This window comes from Archocentrus centrarchus, chromosome 17 (genome assembly GCF_007364275.1).
Source record: "Archocentrus centrarchus isolate MPI-CPG fArcCen1 chromosome 17, fArcCen1, whole genome shotgun sequence".
NCBI lineage: Eukaryota > Metazoa > Chordata > Actinopteri > Cichliformes > Cichlidae > Archocentrus > Archocentrus centrarchus.
In genome coordinates, this window is record NC_044362.1 from 3,539,383 (window position 1) to 3,559,217 (window position 19,835).

At 39.1% G+C, this 19,835-nt stretch overlaps 1 protein-coding gene across 1 annotated transcript in view; it reads right to left on the reverse strand.

Moving 5' to 3' along the window:
* The window catches only part of astn1 (astrotactin 1), a 449,367-nt gene that overhangs the window by 216,947 nt on the left and 212,585 nt on the right, over nucleotides 1–19,835 (reverse strand). Inside the window, exon 13 of the mRNA XM_030751231.1 lies at nucleotides 4,404–4,570. Coding sequence (XP_030607091.1) covers nucleotides 4,404–4,570 — 167 coding nt within the window. The remainder of the gene's footprint in view (nucleotides 1–4,403; nucleotides 4,571–19,835) is intronic.

Below are 19,835 nucleotides of genomic sequence, written 5' to 3' on the forward strand. Positions count from 1 at the left end.
CCTTCCATTGTTTTCTTCTTTGGAACGCTGATGTTAGTCAGTTTTCTGTTTGAATTCTTTTACTGTAGTTATTCAGGATATAAGTCTTTAGTATGCAGAGAACAAAATGTTCATTATTCTTGAAAATAAAAAGAACGTTCATGCTGAAAAACCTGCTACTACTACTAATATTAATCTGACACACCTAAAGGCAAAGGTTTCCACACTGTCACATATTTTAATTAACTACCTTTTAATTATATTAAAAAGTTAATATTGTTAACTATATTAAATTATATTAAAATTAAAGTGCTTAAAAAAATCCACTTAAATATTTTCAGTTCACATTCCCCCTTTTTTTTCACCTCTCCCATAGGATTAAATTATAAGAACTTAACCCCATCAATGTTACCTAAAGTAACATTGATGGGGTTAAGTGGGGTTAAAGTAAACCTCAGTGGAAACCTTCTTTATATTTACTTAGAGCACAGCACCATCCTCCACAGTCTGTGTGCACTGTGACAGTCCTCACTTTACTGCTGGTGTCACAGCTGTGATAATCTAGCATGAAGATGCACATGAAACACATGCAGGAATATAATGTAACAAACATATGATCACCGATGCTACAGTCTCTAACTGCGTACATAATATTCTCCACACAGCCTGACCGAGCTTATGTTGACCCTTGCCGCGCACACGACCGTGATGATGTCAGAAAAAATGAGTCCTTCTCATTTAATCTGCAAAATAGGTCGAGTGAATCAAAATCATACAGTTTAATTTAACTAAGAAATTGAGAAAATTACATTTTGGTTTGCTGTGCAGCTGTCCAGATAAAAAGAGTTGATAAGGTATGCAATGCACATTCAACAATATTGAGACGGTTACAGGAAATCTGCCTTCATGATATACGTGATGGCTCTTCAGAAAATCCCTGACTGCATTTTGTGCTAGGTTCAAAACATGAACGGCTCATGACTTCAAACTCACCAGAATCAGCAAAATCAATTCTACTCAGCTGACACATAAACCCCCCGTTTCCTGAAAGGAGCTAGAACCCAAACACTGAGAGTCCTCTCAAGGCTCTTTCATATTGATGATGTTTTGACATCTCAGTATGTAATATACTCTGTGAAATGAATCAAAGGCAGACAAAGTAGAGGCAGTAAAATGGGGGGGAGGGGGAGATAATCTGTCAGGGATTTACACTATGAGACGCTCTCTCCTGGATGCTAAATGTCGCAAAGCTAATGCCAGCCTCCGATGGGAAAAGTGGAGGATTAGCCACATCTGCACTATGGAAAGACACAACAACAAAATGCTGTTGTTGAGAATTAAATGAAGCAGCAGTCTGTATCACCCGCTTATGTAAATTTGACATGAATTCATACGCCTGCAACAAGATGTTTGCTCTAAAGATGACAGCTGCTTGTTGTGTTCAATTAGAAAAATGTTGTTTACGGGGGAAAACGTGACGTTTCGCAGTGGAGATAATCTAAATTCATTGCTTTGCTTTTAATTATGTCTGCTGGGGAAAATAAGAAACAGATTTCTCCATTCAAACAGTGCAAAGGCTAAAAGGCCAAATGCTAGTCACTGTACGGCTACTGAGCAGCAGATATTATAAGCACATCTTTACCTTGAGACTCCTTTTAGATTAAAACTCTTCATATCCAGCATATAGAAGAGGCTAAGTTCATGGCGGTCTGAACTACTGCTAATAATATATTTGTTATTATTAAATTCTTAAAATATTTTATATATTTATTATAGCTAATCAGGCTGCGTCAGTGTCCTCCATCATCATCTCATCCTCTTCCATTTCGTGTTAATCTAAGCGAAAACTTGTTCACACTGCAGAATGACTGACGCATGGTCAGTTAACCCCATGAAAGAATTGCCTCATATGAAGAAATACAGCCGCACTCACTCATCTGATCCACAAACCCATCAGTTACAAATGATGTTTTTCTCACAGACACTAAAGATGCAGTCTGTTAAAGAATCAGCTGGCTTTGTCCGGCCCAGCGTGATGCTGATGGATTGTGTCCTTGGCTCTTTAGTTTCAGGCCAGGTTTGGGTTGCTCTGCTGTAACCAAGAAAATGTATTTCATTGATTTCTGAAGAACTGAGTGAGGAAAAGAGGGAAGTACGTACAGTATTGATTCGCACATGAGCAGGGAGTGAATTCACTACACGAAAAAGTTTAAGATGCTGGTCAGATTATTTTTTAATGGATTTAAATTATTTACGTATAAGTGGAAGCACTATTTCATTATTAATGAGGTTAGAATACAATGTGAAAGACTTATCAGGAATTCAAGAATTATACAAGAATCTCTCTGACAGTGTATCGTGGGATATATCGCTAGCAAAACTCCAACAAATACATGACACAGAGTAACAGAAACAAGCACCCTGGATACTTTGTTTCTGATCATTTAATGGAGAAATCTTTAAAAATTGCTTTTGGGGTTAACTCTAAAGGAATGCTGCTTAGGTTACTGTTCAAAAAAAAAAAAAAAAGCAACTGAAAAGTTTCCTGTTTTTTTAAAAGGAGACCTTTTTAAAAAAAGAGGTCTCCTTTGACCCAGAAGGAGGCTCATCTTGTAGCTCTTCTGGGTCAAAATTATTTTCAAATGCTGTCACATCAGCCAGGGGGTGACTGAGAGCCTTAACACTATCAGAGTAGGCTCTGAGAGAGTCTCAAACAAAACGATTCTCATTCGAAAATAACTTGACAGAGGGAATCATGAGCTAAAGTACTTTATCAAAGGCTCCTAACAAACCCAAAAATCCATAAAACATCCAGGGCACGAGTATTTGTTTCTGTTGCTTTATGTCATTAAATCAGTGGAGTTTTGCTACTGAATCTATGATATATCTCATATGTTCAAAGTTGGTCATAGGAAAAAAAATCATTCTTTAAAAATGAGATTTGGGCTTTAGAGTGGGAAGAACTTGGTTTGGTTACAAGTTCTAGCAGAGCTTGAATGTGTTTTTCAGCCCTGAATGGAAGTGACCTGCTCCTGTGCTTAATATGTTAGGAGGCCTCAAAAAAAGGCTAAAAAAAAAAAAAAAAGTACAGTAATTCAATAGCAGATGATGATGTAAAATGACAATGATAATACTAGCATTGAGACACAGCTGTGTCTGTGTGAGCTGACATTTTTCAGCTATTCCTGGGTTCTAATTTGTGCTATTGTAACATTTATTGTATTTTTCAACTGTTTCTGCAGCTGCTAGTTGAGAACAGTAAAATATGAATGATGTGTACACAAAAGCACACTGCAGAGAACCTCAAGGTTCAAGAGTGGATTAGCCATCGATGTCACTGAGTTAGTACAGCAATAACCCCGGGTGCACGGGGATGTGAACATATAAGAAATGCCTTATTACAGATTAAATGGTCTCCCCAGCACTGGTAGATGCTGGTAGGATATTTGTGAGTGTATTACAGCAAATGAAGTACAGAGGCTGTCCCAAGGACTCATTCATACAATAATTTTCATCATCATTGTGACCAACTCCTGTATTGTTGATACAAACATACTGATCTAAAATCATGAAAATGACCTACGTATGAGCAAAAACTAATCTTGATGTAAGTGAAGTTTCTTTTTGCTGAGAGAGGGGACCGCAGTTTGGGCCACACATGCAACAAAGCCTGTGGTGAACTTTGCAGTATTTCCATGTCCACGGCCACTCCTGGCTGCAGCCCCGTTTGTGCTAGCATTACGTAAAGGCAGCACAGCAAGGCAGCTTTCCTCAAATTTCAGATAAATCCCAGGTACATAAATTACTTTACTTACTTTTATGCACCATATCTTCCACACATGAGCACACTGCCAGGTATTATCTTAAAACTAATTTCAGAGATAAACACTTTTATAAATCAGGCCCCAGGGGATCATAATGGAACTCATTAAAGCCCTTTATTCTAGTTTTGGTGTTTTTAATTCAACACTCACTTCAGAGATTGCTTTAATAAATGTTAATGGCGGTATCTTTAATACTCCATATGAAGGAGGCTTGCACGTTTTACTGCTTTATGTGTTTTTTTTACTAGCTCATCTCACACTAAATATTACAGTCCACCTCTCTGAGTTCATCCGTTTTTAATTTAAAAACAAAAACTATATAAATCACCCAAATTTGGAAACTTTTCTTCTCAACAGCTGGGACAATTCTACAATTATTATAAAAACCGAGCATTAATAGACTGATGGTCATACTTGTGAGTGGATGTTAATGGTTATAGTGATGATAGAAGATTAAAGGGATTCATTTTGTCTTTACTTGATTGACTGAGGGCCATGTAAACTCAACTTTTGAAATATATTTACTGCAATAATTACAGATGAAACGCACACCCTTTTTACAAACAAAAAGTGTGTGCTTGTTTTTGCGCTGTTTCTTACCCACAGAACATCTGGATGTTGTAGAGCGTCGGGTCATCCTCTAGAGGGGCCAGCTGCTGGAGACACAGCTGTTCACATCCTCCATTAAAGCCATCAGAGCAGTCGATGCCAATGTGGTGGTCATAGCACCCGGTGCCATCCTTCATAGGACTTAGCCCTGGGGGGCACTGTGGGAGGAACACATGTTTTTAAATGATTAATATTAGCAATTACACATTTTTACTTTTAAGGACACTTTCCTAGAGCTGCTTAAAGTGTGCGAAGCTCCCACATTAACACTAATCCCAAATGGGGAAGGCAGACAGACCCCATAACATCTGTGCCACAAAATGCAAACATTCAGACTTCTATTCCCATGTGCGGTGTGTGTGTAAGCACTGAGCCTAGTTTGTAAAGCTGCACAAGGCAGTCTAAGTAACAGTATGAGGACAGCATCATTAGTAAATTAATAAGCTGATGAACCAAATTTTAAACTCCCAGTGAATTTACGTTCTATTAACCACCTTTAAAATGTCAGAATTTCCTGCTTTTTATGTTGATTTTTTTATCATACATGAACAATTGATTTATTTTAAAAAAAAGCATCAGTAACGTAGAAATCATTTTTTAATATCACACTTTCCAGCAGTGTGCAAAATAATCAAAGAAAGCTGGAGTGTAATTCAGGAATAAATCACCAGTTTGCTATATATCGTCTTTTCACTTAAACGATATGTGCAGGGACAGATTGGGGGCCAGCACCCAACTGGGGATCTGATTATTAGCCTTTAATGAAGTATGGTACAGCAATTAAGGACAGTCACGCTAACATAGTCCCTCAAGATTTACTATGTCTGTTTTGAACTGTAAAAACTGCTTATATATATCCTTTAAAAATATCAGCATATATTTTACAGTGGGCCATTCTATTGGCTGTTTCTGCCCCCTCATGAATAGCCAATATTATTTGTTTGCACAATAAGCATTTTACCTGTTTTCAAGCGTGGTGGAAGGCTCCACCTTACACTGTTTTTTTCCTATTCTTTCTAAGTCCCCAACCAAAGTTTTCCCATTTCAATTACTTGTCATCCCAGCTGTCATTAGCTATTTTTTTCTGTATTAACCAACACAAACTATGACTATTTATGACATGTTGCTTGTCATGCCCATGCAAGCTATTTTTATCACATTGTGGAGACTTCACAGTGGGGAACACATTGGCGCCTCAGGCAGTATAGCCTAAGTGTTTTTTTTTTTTTTTTTAAATCCAAGGTCAGCAACCCGATTCCTGTTCCCGACCTCCCGAGATAAACGGAACATCAGCCTTGAAATTACCACTGCTACATTTATGGATTAAAAATGAAATGAAAGTGAAATGAACAACAAAAGAAAATGTAAAGAGTCTAATTAAATAAAAACTGGCAAATAAGTTTAAATGTGAATATCAATGAACAATGTGGAAATGCTGTTTCTTAATGAGACAACAGTGCTTCGGTGCCTCGATCAAGTCAATGAACAGTCAGCAATCCTAGACTGCACAATCAATACCAAGTTTGGAGTTTTAAAGTTTTACCTTGTATATGTTGTGTATATAAACAAAACAAATAACAAAAAAAAAAAAGCCAACCTTTTCTTAGCACTCTCACTCAATTATTTACTGTGGTACAGGGACTAACAAGAACAGTGATTGAATGGCACATAAGCAGAGCCATCTATAGTCTCTTTGAAAGAGATTTTTTTGTTATGGTGAGGGAAATGAGGCAATACTGCATGGTTAAATTTCAATTTCCATGCAGATGACAGAAGACTTTCTTCATATTTGAAGAATTAAATTAAATCCTCTTAGTTCAGTAGATAAACTTCAAGAAATTGATTAAAAAAAAAGACCCATAATACAAAGTTTTTACACAGCCATGAACAACTTCTTAATGGAAACACACTCTGCACTGGGGTGAATTTATAAAAGAGCTGTGAAGGACCTGACTTCACCCCAGTTCCTTCCTTCTACAGGCTCATTCAGTGTTTCCCAAGCAGCTGTCAAGTGAAATTCACATTATGTTTTCTGTCAGCGATAACTTCAAAGGAAACTTTGATGGAGTGCATTTTAACAAGGCACCCCTGCCGTCACAACGGTGACTAGACAGTTTGTTTCCTCTCAGCACAGAAGAATCAGCAGCATATTATTTTATTATGCAGGCCTACTATAATTGCAGGCCAGGTGGCTCATTTGGCTAATGACACCCGAGCGCCTGTGCTGATTGCACTTTACTTAACATTTTTGTGAAGGCACAGTAACGCCTAGTATTGTAGTCACTTAAAAACTATAATAAATCATCAACTGCCTTGAAACTGCACTTCAGAACTGAACTTCTTAAAAAGTCATCTGGGTTAACAGAAATCATGACTTCCATTTTTAAAAGATTACAGCTAGTTTGTTTATCCATCCATCCATCCATCCATCCAGAGATACCCAGACCGCCCTCTCCTCAGCCACCCCTTCTAGCTCTTATGGGGCTTACTGAGACATTCCCAGAGATATAATCCCTCCAGGGTGACCTGGGTCTGTCCCGGGGCCTCCTCCCAGTACTGTAGGACATGAACAGAACACCTCTTTTAGGAGGAGCCCAGGAGGCATCCTGGTCAAATGCCTGAACCACCTCAACTGGTTCCTATTGATGTGGAGGACAAGCAGCTCTAAGCCCCTCCCGAACAACTGAGTTCCTCACCCTATCTCCAAGGAAGCAGCCCCTCTTTGGAGGAAGCTCATTTCCACCACTGGAATTCAGGTGTTCCAATCACTCTCATGGCCACAGGCATACAAAACCACACACCCAAGCATGCAGACTGTTTCTACACATGTTTGTGAACATAGTGATTTCCAGCGTGGTAATGTGATCGGATGCTACCTCTGCAACAAGTCCAGTTGTGAAATTTACTAATCTACTAAATATTCCACAGTCAACCGTTAATGGTATTGTAACAATGCGGAAGCAATTGGGAACAACAGTAACTTAGCCACGAAGTGGTAGGCCATGTAAAATGGCAGAGTGGGGTCAGCAGCTGTTGAGGCACATAGTGCACAGATGTCACCAACTTTCTGCAGACTAAATCTCTACAGGCCTCCAAACTTCATGTGGCCTTCAGAGAGCTTCATGGAATGGGTTTCTATGGCCGAGCAGCTGCATCCAAGCCTTAAATCACTAAACGCAATGCAAAGCGTAGGATGCAGTGGTGCAAAGCACAACACCACTGGACTCTAGAGCAGTGGAGACGTGTTCTCTGGAGTGAATCACACTTCTCCATCTGGCAATCTGATGGATGAGTCTGGGTTTGGTGGTTGCCAAGAGAACTGTACTTGTCTGACTGCATTGTGCCAAGTATAAAGTTTGGTGGAGGGGGGGGGGGGGGGTTATGGTGTGGGGGTGTTCTTCAGGTTGGGCACGGCCCCTTAGTTCCAGTGAAAGGAACGCTTCAGCATACCAAAACATCATGCTCCCAACTTTGGGGATGGCCCCTGTGTATTGATATATATTTTATGTATATTTTTTTCTATTCTCTTTTATTTCATTTTTTTTCATTTCATCTTTTCTGCACTGAGCTGCTGTAATGCACACATTTCCCTGTTGTGGGATTATTAAAGTTTTATCTTATCACATCTTATCTCTTCCTGTTCCAACATGAGCAAGGTCCATAAAGACATGTGTGAGCCAGTTTGGTGTGGAAGAACTTGACTGGCCTGCACAGATTCCTGACCCCAACCTGATAGAACACCTCTGGGATGAATTAGAGCGGAGACTGTGAGCCAGGCCTTCTCATCCAACATCAGTGTCTGACCTCACAATTGCACTTCTGGAAGAATGGTGAGTTTCCCAAAAACAAAATGTTGTGGAAAGCCTTCCAAGAAAAGTTGAAGCTGTTATAGCTGCAAAGGGTGGGCCGACATCATATTAAACCCTACGGATTAAGAATGGGATGTCACTCAAGTTCATATTTGTGTGAAGGCAGATGAAAGAACACTTTTGGCAATGCAGTGTACCCTTCTGTGGCATGGTGCTTAGTTAGAGTAGAAAAGCGCTATATAAGAACTGGTCCATTTAAACCTGGCTCAGTGGGTTGGGGATTTTTATTAGGTTACATTTTACATGCATCAAAGTATTTTTGTTTTACAAGGAAAAAATAACAACTACCACTGCTGCTGAAAACCTGCTGCTGTTTTTTTCCAAGTTATTTAAAGTTGTTAAATTATTTTATTCATGTTTAAGTTCTTGTAATCCTTAAGAATTATAAGTGACATACATTTGCAGTTGTTACATTAGTAACAGCACCTGTACAGAATGGGGACACATGCTTGAATGAATGATGTCTGGTCTTGCTCCCTGAATAAATTGATATTGATTTTGTCACCCTGCAAAGGGCCATGGTGACAAATTATTTATTACTTGTAAGACAATGAGCACATGAAACATTGAATCCCCTAACACATCTGTGTCACAGAGTCTTTAAACCACTGGAACTCACAGCAGTCAATGGATGTGTGGACATGTGGTGCAGGCTGAGATGAATGTATATTGATGAGTTGCTATACTGCTGCTTGCCAACCACAGACAGCGCTGGTTATTGACTGCCATAATAGGCTTCTGACACGACAGAATAGTAATAACTCTGGACTACTGTCCAGCTTAGAATAATCATTTAGAATATGCACTTGCCTGAGTTTTTGAATGTGGATCATTATCACTTGAGATTTCAGCAAATCTGGTTTATAATCCTGGGTAAAACACTGATAATCCTCCATATAAAACTGTCCCTGTATGAACAGTCCCCAAATCTTTCAAAATTCTAATTTAATAACTTCTTTTGGTTATTGTCTTTAGAAAAAGAATACTCATAATGACTGTACATGAGTGGCATAATAATGAAAAAAAAAAATCAATTAATAGGGCTTTCCACAAGACTTTGGTGTTGAAAGTATGGGCTGTTTTAAAAATTTTGCTTTGATTCACTCACACAAAAGAATGCAATGTTATTTCATCTTGCACTCTCATATGAAACTTTATGACATTCATGAGCCAAGGATAATTAGGTCTCACTTGGAATTTGATGTCTTACACCATTTGAAAAGGTTGAGAACTCATCATGGATTACACTGTTACTAAATCCCTCCAGAGTAATAATAAATGAACTTTAAATTCCTTTTCTATTTCTATATCAATTAGATTTAATAGATCTGTGAGCTTTATAAAAGAGAATGAGAGAACGTAAAGAGTAGATATAAACAATGCTACCTAAAGTGCTAGACAGTAAGGTTGAATTGTGTCACCTATTAGCATTTTTTTCAGACTGGCAAGTCCATTGGTTAAACAGGTTAAGTGTTATGCAGCATAACTGAAAAGTCTTTTCAAGGCCTGCTGTAATGAACTGAGTTGAGAGAGTTGCACATAAACGACAACATCAGCAAATAACTTGGTCTTGCTCAGACGTTGAACTCCAACCTCTGACAATGTTTTCCAATGCAGCGATCTTTCTACAATTTATCAAATGGAAATCGGCCTCTCTCATATGCTTATGTTTTGCTATATTTTTGGTAGGTTTGAAAAGTAAACTCATCACAGAACAAGAACAATAAGAACAACAAATGTAGTAGCTGCACTTATCAGTATGTCGGACCTAACTTCATAATATGAACTAGAAACCAATGGCGATATTCTCAGTTACTGTGAAAGGCATTTACAGTATTTATTAACAACTGTAACTGGAAAGGACATATTTCTTCTCCAAATGATACGCAGGTCAGTAGATAATGACCATCCACTGACACAAACAAAATAGTTTTTGAAGTCAAAGTAATCACCATTCATCTTAGATCATTTAATAACCACACAGTGAATGAGAGTGCTGTCTGCTTTGTTGTAAAAGGAAAGCAAGCAGTACAAAGGCTGCTCTGGAAAACCCTTTGAACCACCACTTTTAATCCTGTTTCTTAATGGAGATAAATTCCTTCAGTGCTTTTGAGGCTTAAGGGAATCAGCACTATGCTGTTGCCAAACAGCAACAAATCCATGCGAGAGGAGTTGGATAAGCTATGCACTTTTAAAATGTGTCCAATAGGCAAACTGGCACAGAAGTACAATGACTGAAGGCTTAAACTGTGAGGCAATGCCCTCAGTAGAGAAGCTGAATAATTCTTTATAGGGTCCTAATCAAGAAGTTACAAAAGGCTGTAATTTGTTTAGCTAACTTAATGGAAATTTTAAGAAACAACACTTTTGTCTGTGTTTATGTTGTTGTACTCACTGTGATTAATTGAATCATGTGATAAAGATACTAAAGCCTCTGTTTTCCTTTCAGTGAAAAGGAATTTGGAAATTTGATTTTTTCCAATAATTTCACTCTTAGCGGTTCATTTATACTCAGATTCAAGGAGTGGCTGTTGTAGTAGCCAGTCTACTTCATACTACATACTAAAATATTTGAGGTCTGATGTAAGATGTTCCCCTTTGGACATAATTTAAAAGCAAGAAAGTAACAATTGTAAAACTATTTCAAAATCTGTCATCACTAAGCAAGGCATGGCAATTTACTATCCTTTCAATGACGTTCTACTGTGATATTTGTGTGCAAACATTATATATCTGCCATGTAATGTATACCAATACCTTGTTATGTTCCCACCTGTGCTGCCTTTCTGTGGAAGACACTCTCAAAATTAAATAAAGCAACAACACAGAGGAAAAGCTTTGCAGGCACAGATTGTTTGCTTAAATGCCTAAAGTGACCTATGTTAATGCTGATCTGACAAAGATCTCCTGTCGATATGTGAACGATGAATGCTGGCTGTTGAAGACAATGTGAAAGTAACGGCACTGTTAAGCCCAAAGTGCAGTCATGGAAAAGAAAGTTTTCACTGGAAGTACACACCATGATTTAGTAGCTTGTAAAACCAACTTTAAGAGCAATAACTTTAAGTAATTGTTTGAGAGACTTCAGTCTATCAGTCTCTCAAATCACTGTGAAGGAATTTTGGCCGACTTTCAGACTGTAGCTTCAGCTGATTGAGGTTTGTGGACATTAAGCTCTCTTAAGATCCCAGCACAACATTTCAATCAGGTTCAGTTCTGGACTTTGAAAGTGAATAGAATCGAGATGTTGCAATGGCCCAGTCAGCCGTTCTGTTGTAGCTCTGCAGGTGATTGTACCGCTGTTGACCCAATATGGGCCAAGCTTTAGCCGCGAGACAGATGGCCTCACATCTGACTCAAGAATACTTTGGTATACAGAGCAGTTCATGGCCGACTCAATGACTGCAAAATGGTCCTGTGGCAAAGCAAGCCCAAATCATCACCCCTCCACCACCAAGATTAACAGTTTGTGCTCATATGCTCTCGTCTGGCCAAAGGACGCTGTTCCACAAGTCTTGTGGTTTGTTCAGACGCAACATTGCAAACCTTACTTTTACTTTTAGAGACGAGAGTCTTTCTCCTGGTATGCCTTCCAGTTTATTGTACTACTATAAACTTAAACATTTAACATGCTAACTAATGCATGCAGAGTCTGAGATATAGCTCTCGGGTTACTTCAGTTCCTCTGAGTATGGTCTGACCCTTGGGGTGAATTTCCTTGGCTGTTCAGTCTTAGGAAGACTGTGACATTGTGTTAACACACATCTGAACGCCACAGCAAACTTACAAAATCTCTGCTTTCATTGCAGTGGTCACACTTACTGATGATTAGTTAATCAGGTGCACTTGATTAGCAGCACCTGGCAGCTACTTACCCTCTCAATAACTGTAGAAGGAATGGTGTACTTTATTTTTCACAGGATTGCATGGGGTCCTTTGAAAACTTTCTTTGTCACATGACTTAATGTACTTCATGTGATCTCAGTTAAAACTTGTCATCTGACCTGGTGAAATATAAAATAACCACACTTAAATGTTATGCTTCCTATTGTTCACTCTATCACCAATATATATATATATATATATATATATATATATACGTTTTCAAGAAATCTTCTTTCATGTTTTTGCAGCTTCAACAAGCAAAAGGTTTGTACAAGACACATTTTTACATTTTGTCTCTTGTGAGGCATTTATGGTATTTCACTGTGTAAACAGATGGAAGTAGCTGTGTGAGAAATAAATAAAACATACAATACTGCTTACTTTTACACATCCTGGACAATTGCTAGGTCCTTAAAACATATTACCAGCCACTTTATGCAAAGGTAGATAACGACCAAAACAGTTTGCACAATTTGTTTCCAAGTGGGTACACTGAGAGGCTGATAGTTGAGAGAGAGGATTTACTGTTTCATCAGCCTCAGTGAATGTGTAGCATGAGCATCCTTGTTGGAGATTATCAAATGCTGTCTGGCAGTGCAGGTGTACTTTAACCACACCTGTAATATTTCCAAGTTGTTTAACTTGCCCAAGTATTGACCTCTGAGACTGAAAAACAAAGCCAAAACAGACGCGGCAAAAACTGCAGTTTTTGGTGCATATACTGAACCCCACTTGGGTGTAGAAAGAATTGCTTGCTTGCAATTGGGTGAATAAGACATGTTGTATAAAGCTCTTTAAGTAGAAAAGCACTACATAAGAATCAGTTCAGTTACCATCACTCTCTGATGAATGCATCAGGAGGTTCAGTATCTTGCCCAGGGATCCTTTGGCATGCAGACTGGAGCATCCAGGGATTGAACCACTAACCTGACAATTAGCAGGTGATCTGCTCTACCTCCTGAGCCACAGCCACCCCAAAGATAGCTGGAGTTGACTGACATCTACAAGGCCTGCTCCACTACTTTGAGTCATTGTTCATTGTGTTGGTACCTTTTAGAGTATTTTTATTAGATTATCTGACTAATACTTTAATAACTAATCGGTTGCTGTGTTACAGACCATCCAAGAAGTTTCAGCTTTGTTTCAGTTTTGGTGAGTGAAGTTTTTATTAGTTTATTACTAATTAGCCAATAAGTGTGCCTGTGTGTTGGACCCATACAGTTTATCTTTCTGTAAAAAGCTTCTTCTTCTTATCCATTTTCATATTTACTCGTGACAAGATGAGTGATGCTTTTTCATATGGCTGTATGTTGCTATTATGCTGAGTAAAACATTTCTCCCCGCACTCAGTTGTTCAGTATAGTCAGGTATATTAAGGTCATGCATACCTTTAATATCATAATCAGAAGGCCAGTTAAAGAATTAAAAGCACGTTGGCTGATACATCAAATAGAGAACTGGGATGATACATTAGCCAAAAACTTAAAAGGTTTACAGCACTGCAGAGAAGAAAGCCCACAGGAATGTTTGCAGAGTAACTTATCCTTTCAGAAATGGTCTGTTTGAGAAATCACATTTTCTCACCCTAAAAAATTATTCCAACATTTTCACTTTCCTTTCATGTTTCTGAACAGAGAAAATTGTCTCGAGAGGGTTTTATTATAGTGTGTGATTAGATTAACACTGTGTGTCAAAGGTCAGCTTATCACAGAGCACAAGGTTCCTCATTCCAGTCTCCTCTGGATGTAATGGTTTAGTGCAGGAACCTTGGCCATCTAGTAACCCCTCTCACCTTCTTCACAGCAAAGTGCAAAAAGCACAATATGGAGGAAGACTCAGGTCAAGTGGAGGCACTGCAAGACCCTTCTTTAATGATAAGATCATGTTTTGGGACCATGGCTGTTTCCCTTTATTGATTGCTGGAACTATCAGCACTGTAAGCAACTCTAAAAGTGTGATTTTTCCATTTAGCTGTTAAATGATCTTATAATCTGTGATGAACTGTAGTGAGCATATATCCACAAAGCACATTTAGACAGGTAAGCTCTTTACTAAACTTTATGGACTTGGAGAATGTGCGTGCATTTACATTTAAAAAAAGGTTCTCATACAGTAAAAACTTTCTTTACCTGCTTGAAAAAAAGAGCCTTGTTACTGTGGAACAAACTGGCCACAAAAGAAAGCCACATGTGTGTATTCCTTTTGACTAGACAAGCATTATTTATACTATAGTCTGGCCTGAACTAAAACACAGTTACAAAACTATCTGGTAAACTTATAAACATACTGGAAAATGATGTATGTACTGACATCTGTTTTGTTGTGTAAATCTGTTGCACCTGTTTTTTGTTTGGTTAGATAAAATGTGTCATGTAAAGGCAGGTGCACAGCAACTCGTTTTCATTCAATTATTTGTACCTCTGTCCAGTAGCAGTGCACTTTATTTTCAGTTGTTTAAGTGAAAGAAGATCCTGTGACATTTTGCAGTTTGGAGGAAATTGTAATGGTTATTATTTAATTTTTAGAATGTTGTCAGTTATGGCAGAAATTGGTACTAGAAAGTCACAATAAGAGAAAAATTGAAACTGGCCATTCAATCCAATTCATTCAATTTTATTTTATTTATATAGCGCCAAATCACAACAAACAGTCAGTTCAAGGTCACCTGATCCAGCCCTAACTATAAGCTTTATCATAAAGGAAAGTTTTAAGCCTAATCTTAAAAATAGAGAGGGTGTCTGTCTCCTGAATCCAAGCTGGGAGCTGGTTCCACAGAAGAGGCGCCTGAAAGCTGAAGGCTCTGCCTCCCATTCTACTCTTAAGTATCCTAGGAACCACAAGTAAGCCAGCAGTCTGAGAGCGAAGTGCTCTGTTGGGGTGATACAGGACTATGAGGTCTTTGAGATAAGATGGAGCCTGATTATTCAAGACCTTGTATGTGAGGAGAAGGATTTTAAATTCTATTCTAGATTTAACAGGGAGCCAATGAAGAGAAGCCAATATGGGAGAAATCTGCTCTCTCTTTCTAGTCCCTGTCAGTACTCTAGCTGCAGCATTTTGGATCAGCTGAAGGCTTTTCAGGGAGCTTTTAGGACAGCCTGATAATAATGAATTACAATAATCCACCCTAGAAGTAATAAATGCATGAATTAGCTTTTCAGCATCACTCTGAGAAAGGATGTTTCTAATTTTAGAAATATTGTGCAAATTCAGAAAAGCAGTCCTGCACATATTTGTTCAATATGTGCACTGAAGGACATATCCTGGTCAAAAATGACTCTAAGATTCCTCACAGTGTTACTGGAGAACAAGGTAACGCAATACAGAGTAAGTATCTGGTTAGACACCATGTTTCTAAGGTTTGTTGGGCTGAGCACAATAACCTCAGTTTTCTCTGAATTTAAAAGCAGGAAATTAGAGGTCATCCAGGCCTTAATGACTTTAAGACATTCCTGCAGTTTAACTAACTGATGTGTGTCATCTGGCTTCACGGATAGATGAATTTGGGTTGGGTATCATCTGCATAACAATGAAAATTGATGCAATGTTTTCTAATAATACTGCCTAAGGGAAGCATGTATAGTGTGAATAAAATTGGACCTAGTGCAGAACTCCATAATTAACCGTAATGTGTTAAGAATATGCCCCATTTACATGAACAAATTGGAGTCTAGATAAATATGATTCAAATCATTGCAGCGCAGCACCTTTAATACATATAGCAAGCTCTAATCTCTGTAAAATGGTCAACAGTATCATCAAAAGCTGCACTGAGGCTATGAAAATTATAGTTGGTACATTTCTATATGCAACCATAACTATGCTGCTATTCTTTGGTACTACAACTTTCACTGATTTACCTGCTACAAAGTTGTGTAAAATATCAATTCTGTGATTTTACATTTTATTAAATGATTGATGAAGAGCTTTGGCCTTGCTACATGCATCTAACTGAATTTTTGTGTAACTGAATTCACTGTCCTTCTGGCACAATTCATTTTTACTACTTTAACTACACCTTGTTGAGTATTATATTACACAAGATTGCAGAAGCTGGAACAAAAATACGGTGTGGGGTTATTGGAAAAACGTCAACAATATGCTGCCATTCACCAACCTTTATATTGACTAGAAAGAATTATTAATATATGCTAATACTAAGGTCTGTTAGGGACACCTAATTCCACAGAAAGCATGCTGTAAATCATTTTGAAGAGTGGGGAGGGCACGGTCCATTGTTTCTGATGTGTGGGAGTCCTTTTCTTACCACCTTGTGATGCAAGTTGGATTTCCTCCACCGTGTCAAAACACTAACTCTTCAACTTGATTTTCATTTTGGACAAGAGGACAGTCACAGGGAGCTAAAACTGGCTAGTGAGTGTTACATTAACATTGGCCAAAATGCACCTGCCTTTTACCAGGTACATGCCTTCTTACAAGGGCACGCAATACTCCAAGTGGTTTATGTCAAATATTCTCCATCAACACCTTAGAGTATTGTAGCAAGACCTCACACTGACCGTCTGACTCTGAGTGGTGAATCTGTGAATGTTGAAAAACAAAAAAAAAATCATCAGCACCACCTTCAAGTTCAGCTACCCACAGTTGCTCACTTCACCTTACAGGGAACTAAAAAAGTGCGCTCTTTTTTTCAAATAAAATTCATATCGAACATGCATTATATTCAACAACTTTACAGTTGAGCGAAGACTGGTTCAGCGCTTGCTTTTATTAAACTTCTAAGTCGAAACACATAAACACATAAGTCCAATGACCTGAGGAGAGAAAACATCAGTAGTGACAATCTAATGTGCTCCTATTCCTCTTTAGGGCTGAGGTCTACCTATATCTCTGCCAGGTATCGACTCCACTCAACACTGCTTAGTGCCCCAAAATGTGATCTGAGTCAAGATTGTTTTTTGCTGCCTAAGGGGAATCACGCCAATACAAAGAGGAGAAAAGTGCTCTAGCCAGAGGTGGTGGTGCCATACAGAAATATTATTAAAAAGCACCTGGCTACAAGCAGTGTACTTATTGCTTTTATGTGGTATTGTACATAATTAGACTTTCAGATTGTGTGATTTTGTGTGGAGTTTGGGTGAGTTTCATGTTTACAATCTAAGGTTGACAAGATCCAGTGAAGAACAGTCTCTTCTTTGTCACATGAAGCTGTTTTACAAGTACTTTGTGTTATGGTGTGCGGATGTCTGTAGAACTGTTTGGCATTATAGACTGTAGTTTGTGGAGATAAGTGGATAAGTGTCCCAACAGTCACTGAGACAGAAGCACGACAAGATAATACAATTTTGCTGCAGAAGCCAAAAGTTCAGATTGTTTGTAGCTTCAGCTGACCGTTGTTCACATTTGAATGGGGTTATATCATAATTCAGTAAAAAGTGGTATCTCTTTCAGATTTATTTCAAATTACTTAGAGTGTGGTATTGTACCATCATCAAAGGAAAGACTGCATATAGTAAAAATAATATTATATATATTCAGTTTACTAATCTGTATGTGCAAGTCAAAATACATACAACAATACAGATATTCTATTTTCCTCACTGAAATTATATATTCATATCACAATCTGAAAAATCTCTGACCTATATACTTGCTGGTACACAGTTGGACCCCCTTTTTCTCTCAGAACTGCCTTAATTGTCTCTGGAGCTTGAAAAAGGCGACTGGACTTCTTTTTGTTTCTTGAAGATGTTTCACCTCTCATCCGAAAGGCTTCTTCAGTTCTCAACCAAATGGTGGAGAGACCCAGGTATTTAAACCCCTGTGGGCGTAGTCCCCTGGAGGTGGTTATGACCCTCTATTGATCATGTGCGTGAACACGTGCCCAGGTGTGAAGGGGGCGTGGGTCATATTTAATCAGTGGTTTCAGTTGAAACCAATTTAGGACTCCGCTCCATTGTTTCCTGTGGCCTATTGAGGTCACTGGAACAAAGGTGTGAATGGGGGTTGAGACGTCTGGGAAGGGAGCTCAGGACAGCACTGTAAGCGGGGGAAAGTTGGTGACGTAATCCACCTCCTCTGTTCAATGATGGTTGTTCACAGTGGACATAGATGGCTTCTTTCACTCCTCTTTCAAACCATCTGTTTTCCCTGTCCAAAATGTGGACATTGGCGTCCTCAAAAGAGTGCCCTTTTTCCTTCAGATGCAGATGTACTGCTGAATCTTGTCCTGTCGAGGTGGCTCTTCTATGTTGTGCCATTCGTTTGTGAAGAGGCTGTTTGGTTTCACCAATGTAGAGGTCCGAGCACTCTTCACTGCACTGAACAGCATACACTACATCGCTGATCTTGTGTTTGGCGGGTTTGTCCTTGGGATGAACCAGTTTTTGTCTTAGGGTGTGACTTGGTTTGAAGTATACTGAGATGTCATGCTTGGAGAAAATTCTTCTGAGTTTCTCTGACAAGCCTGATACATATGGGATGACAATGTCGTTCCTCTTGTCCTTCCTATTCTCTGTAGTTTGTGTTTGGCCTTCATTCCTGTGCATCTTAGCTGATTTGATGAAGGCCCAGTTGGGGTAACCGCATGTTTTGAGGGTTTTCTTAATGTGTGTGTGTTCCTTATGCTTCCCTTCTGCCTTAGAGGGAACACTTTCCGCACGGTGTTGTAGGGTCCTGATCACCCCAAGTTTGTGTTCCAGAGGGTGGTGGGAGTCAAAGAGGAGATACTGGTCTGTGTGTGTGGGCTTCCGGTAAACTTCAATGTTGAGGCTTCCATCTTCCTCGATAAGCACCGCACAGTCCAGGAATGGTAACTTGTTATCTCTGGTGTCCTCCCTGGTAAAACGTATGTATTTATCCACTGAGTTGATGTGACGAGTGAAGGCTTCTACTTCTTGGGTTTTGATTTTGACCCAGGTGTCATCTACATATCTGTACCAGTGGCTAGGTGCCATCCCTTTGAAAGAACCAAGAGCTTTACTTTCCACTTCCTCCATGTAAAGGTTGGCTACAATGGGAGACACTGGGGAGCCCATGGCACATCCATGCTTCTGTCTGTAGAATCCATCATTGTATTTAAAATATGTTGTGGTAAGGCAGAGATCTAAAAGTGCACAAATCTGATCTGGGGTGAAGCTGGTTCTGTTCAGTAAGGAATCGTCTTCCTGTAGTCGTCTTCTGACGGTCTCCACTGCCTCAGTTGTAGGTATGCAAGTGAAAAGTGAAACCACATCAAAGGACACCATGGTTTCATCTGGATCCAGTACAAGATTCTGGACCTTGTTAGTAAAATCTGTAGAGTTTTCAATGTGGTGGGGTGTGATGCCAACAAGCGGTGATAAGATGGTGGCGAGGTGTTTGGAAATGTTGTAGGTGACCGAGTTTATACTGCTGATAATGGGTCGAAGTGGGACTCCTTCTTTGTGGATCTTTGGGAGTCCATAAATGCATGGAGTGGCTTCTCCAGGGTACAGGCGGTAGTAAGTGGGGCGGTCAATGGCTTTTTCCTTTTCAAGTTGTTGCAGGCAGCAAACAACTTTTTTCTTGTAGTTGCTTGTGGGATCACGTCTCAAGACCTCATAAGTATTGTTGTCACTGAGGAGTGTAGTAATTTTGTTGTGGTAATCCGATGAATTCAGCACAACCGTGCTCCTCCCCTTGTCGGCTGGCAGTATGGTGATGTTTTGATCCTTGCTTAGATCCTCCA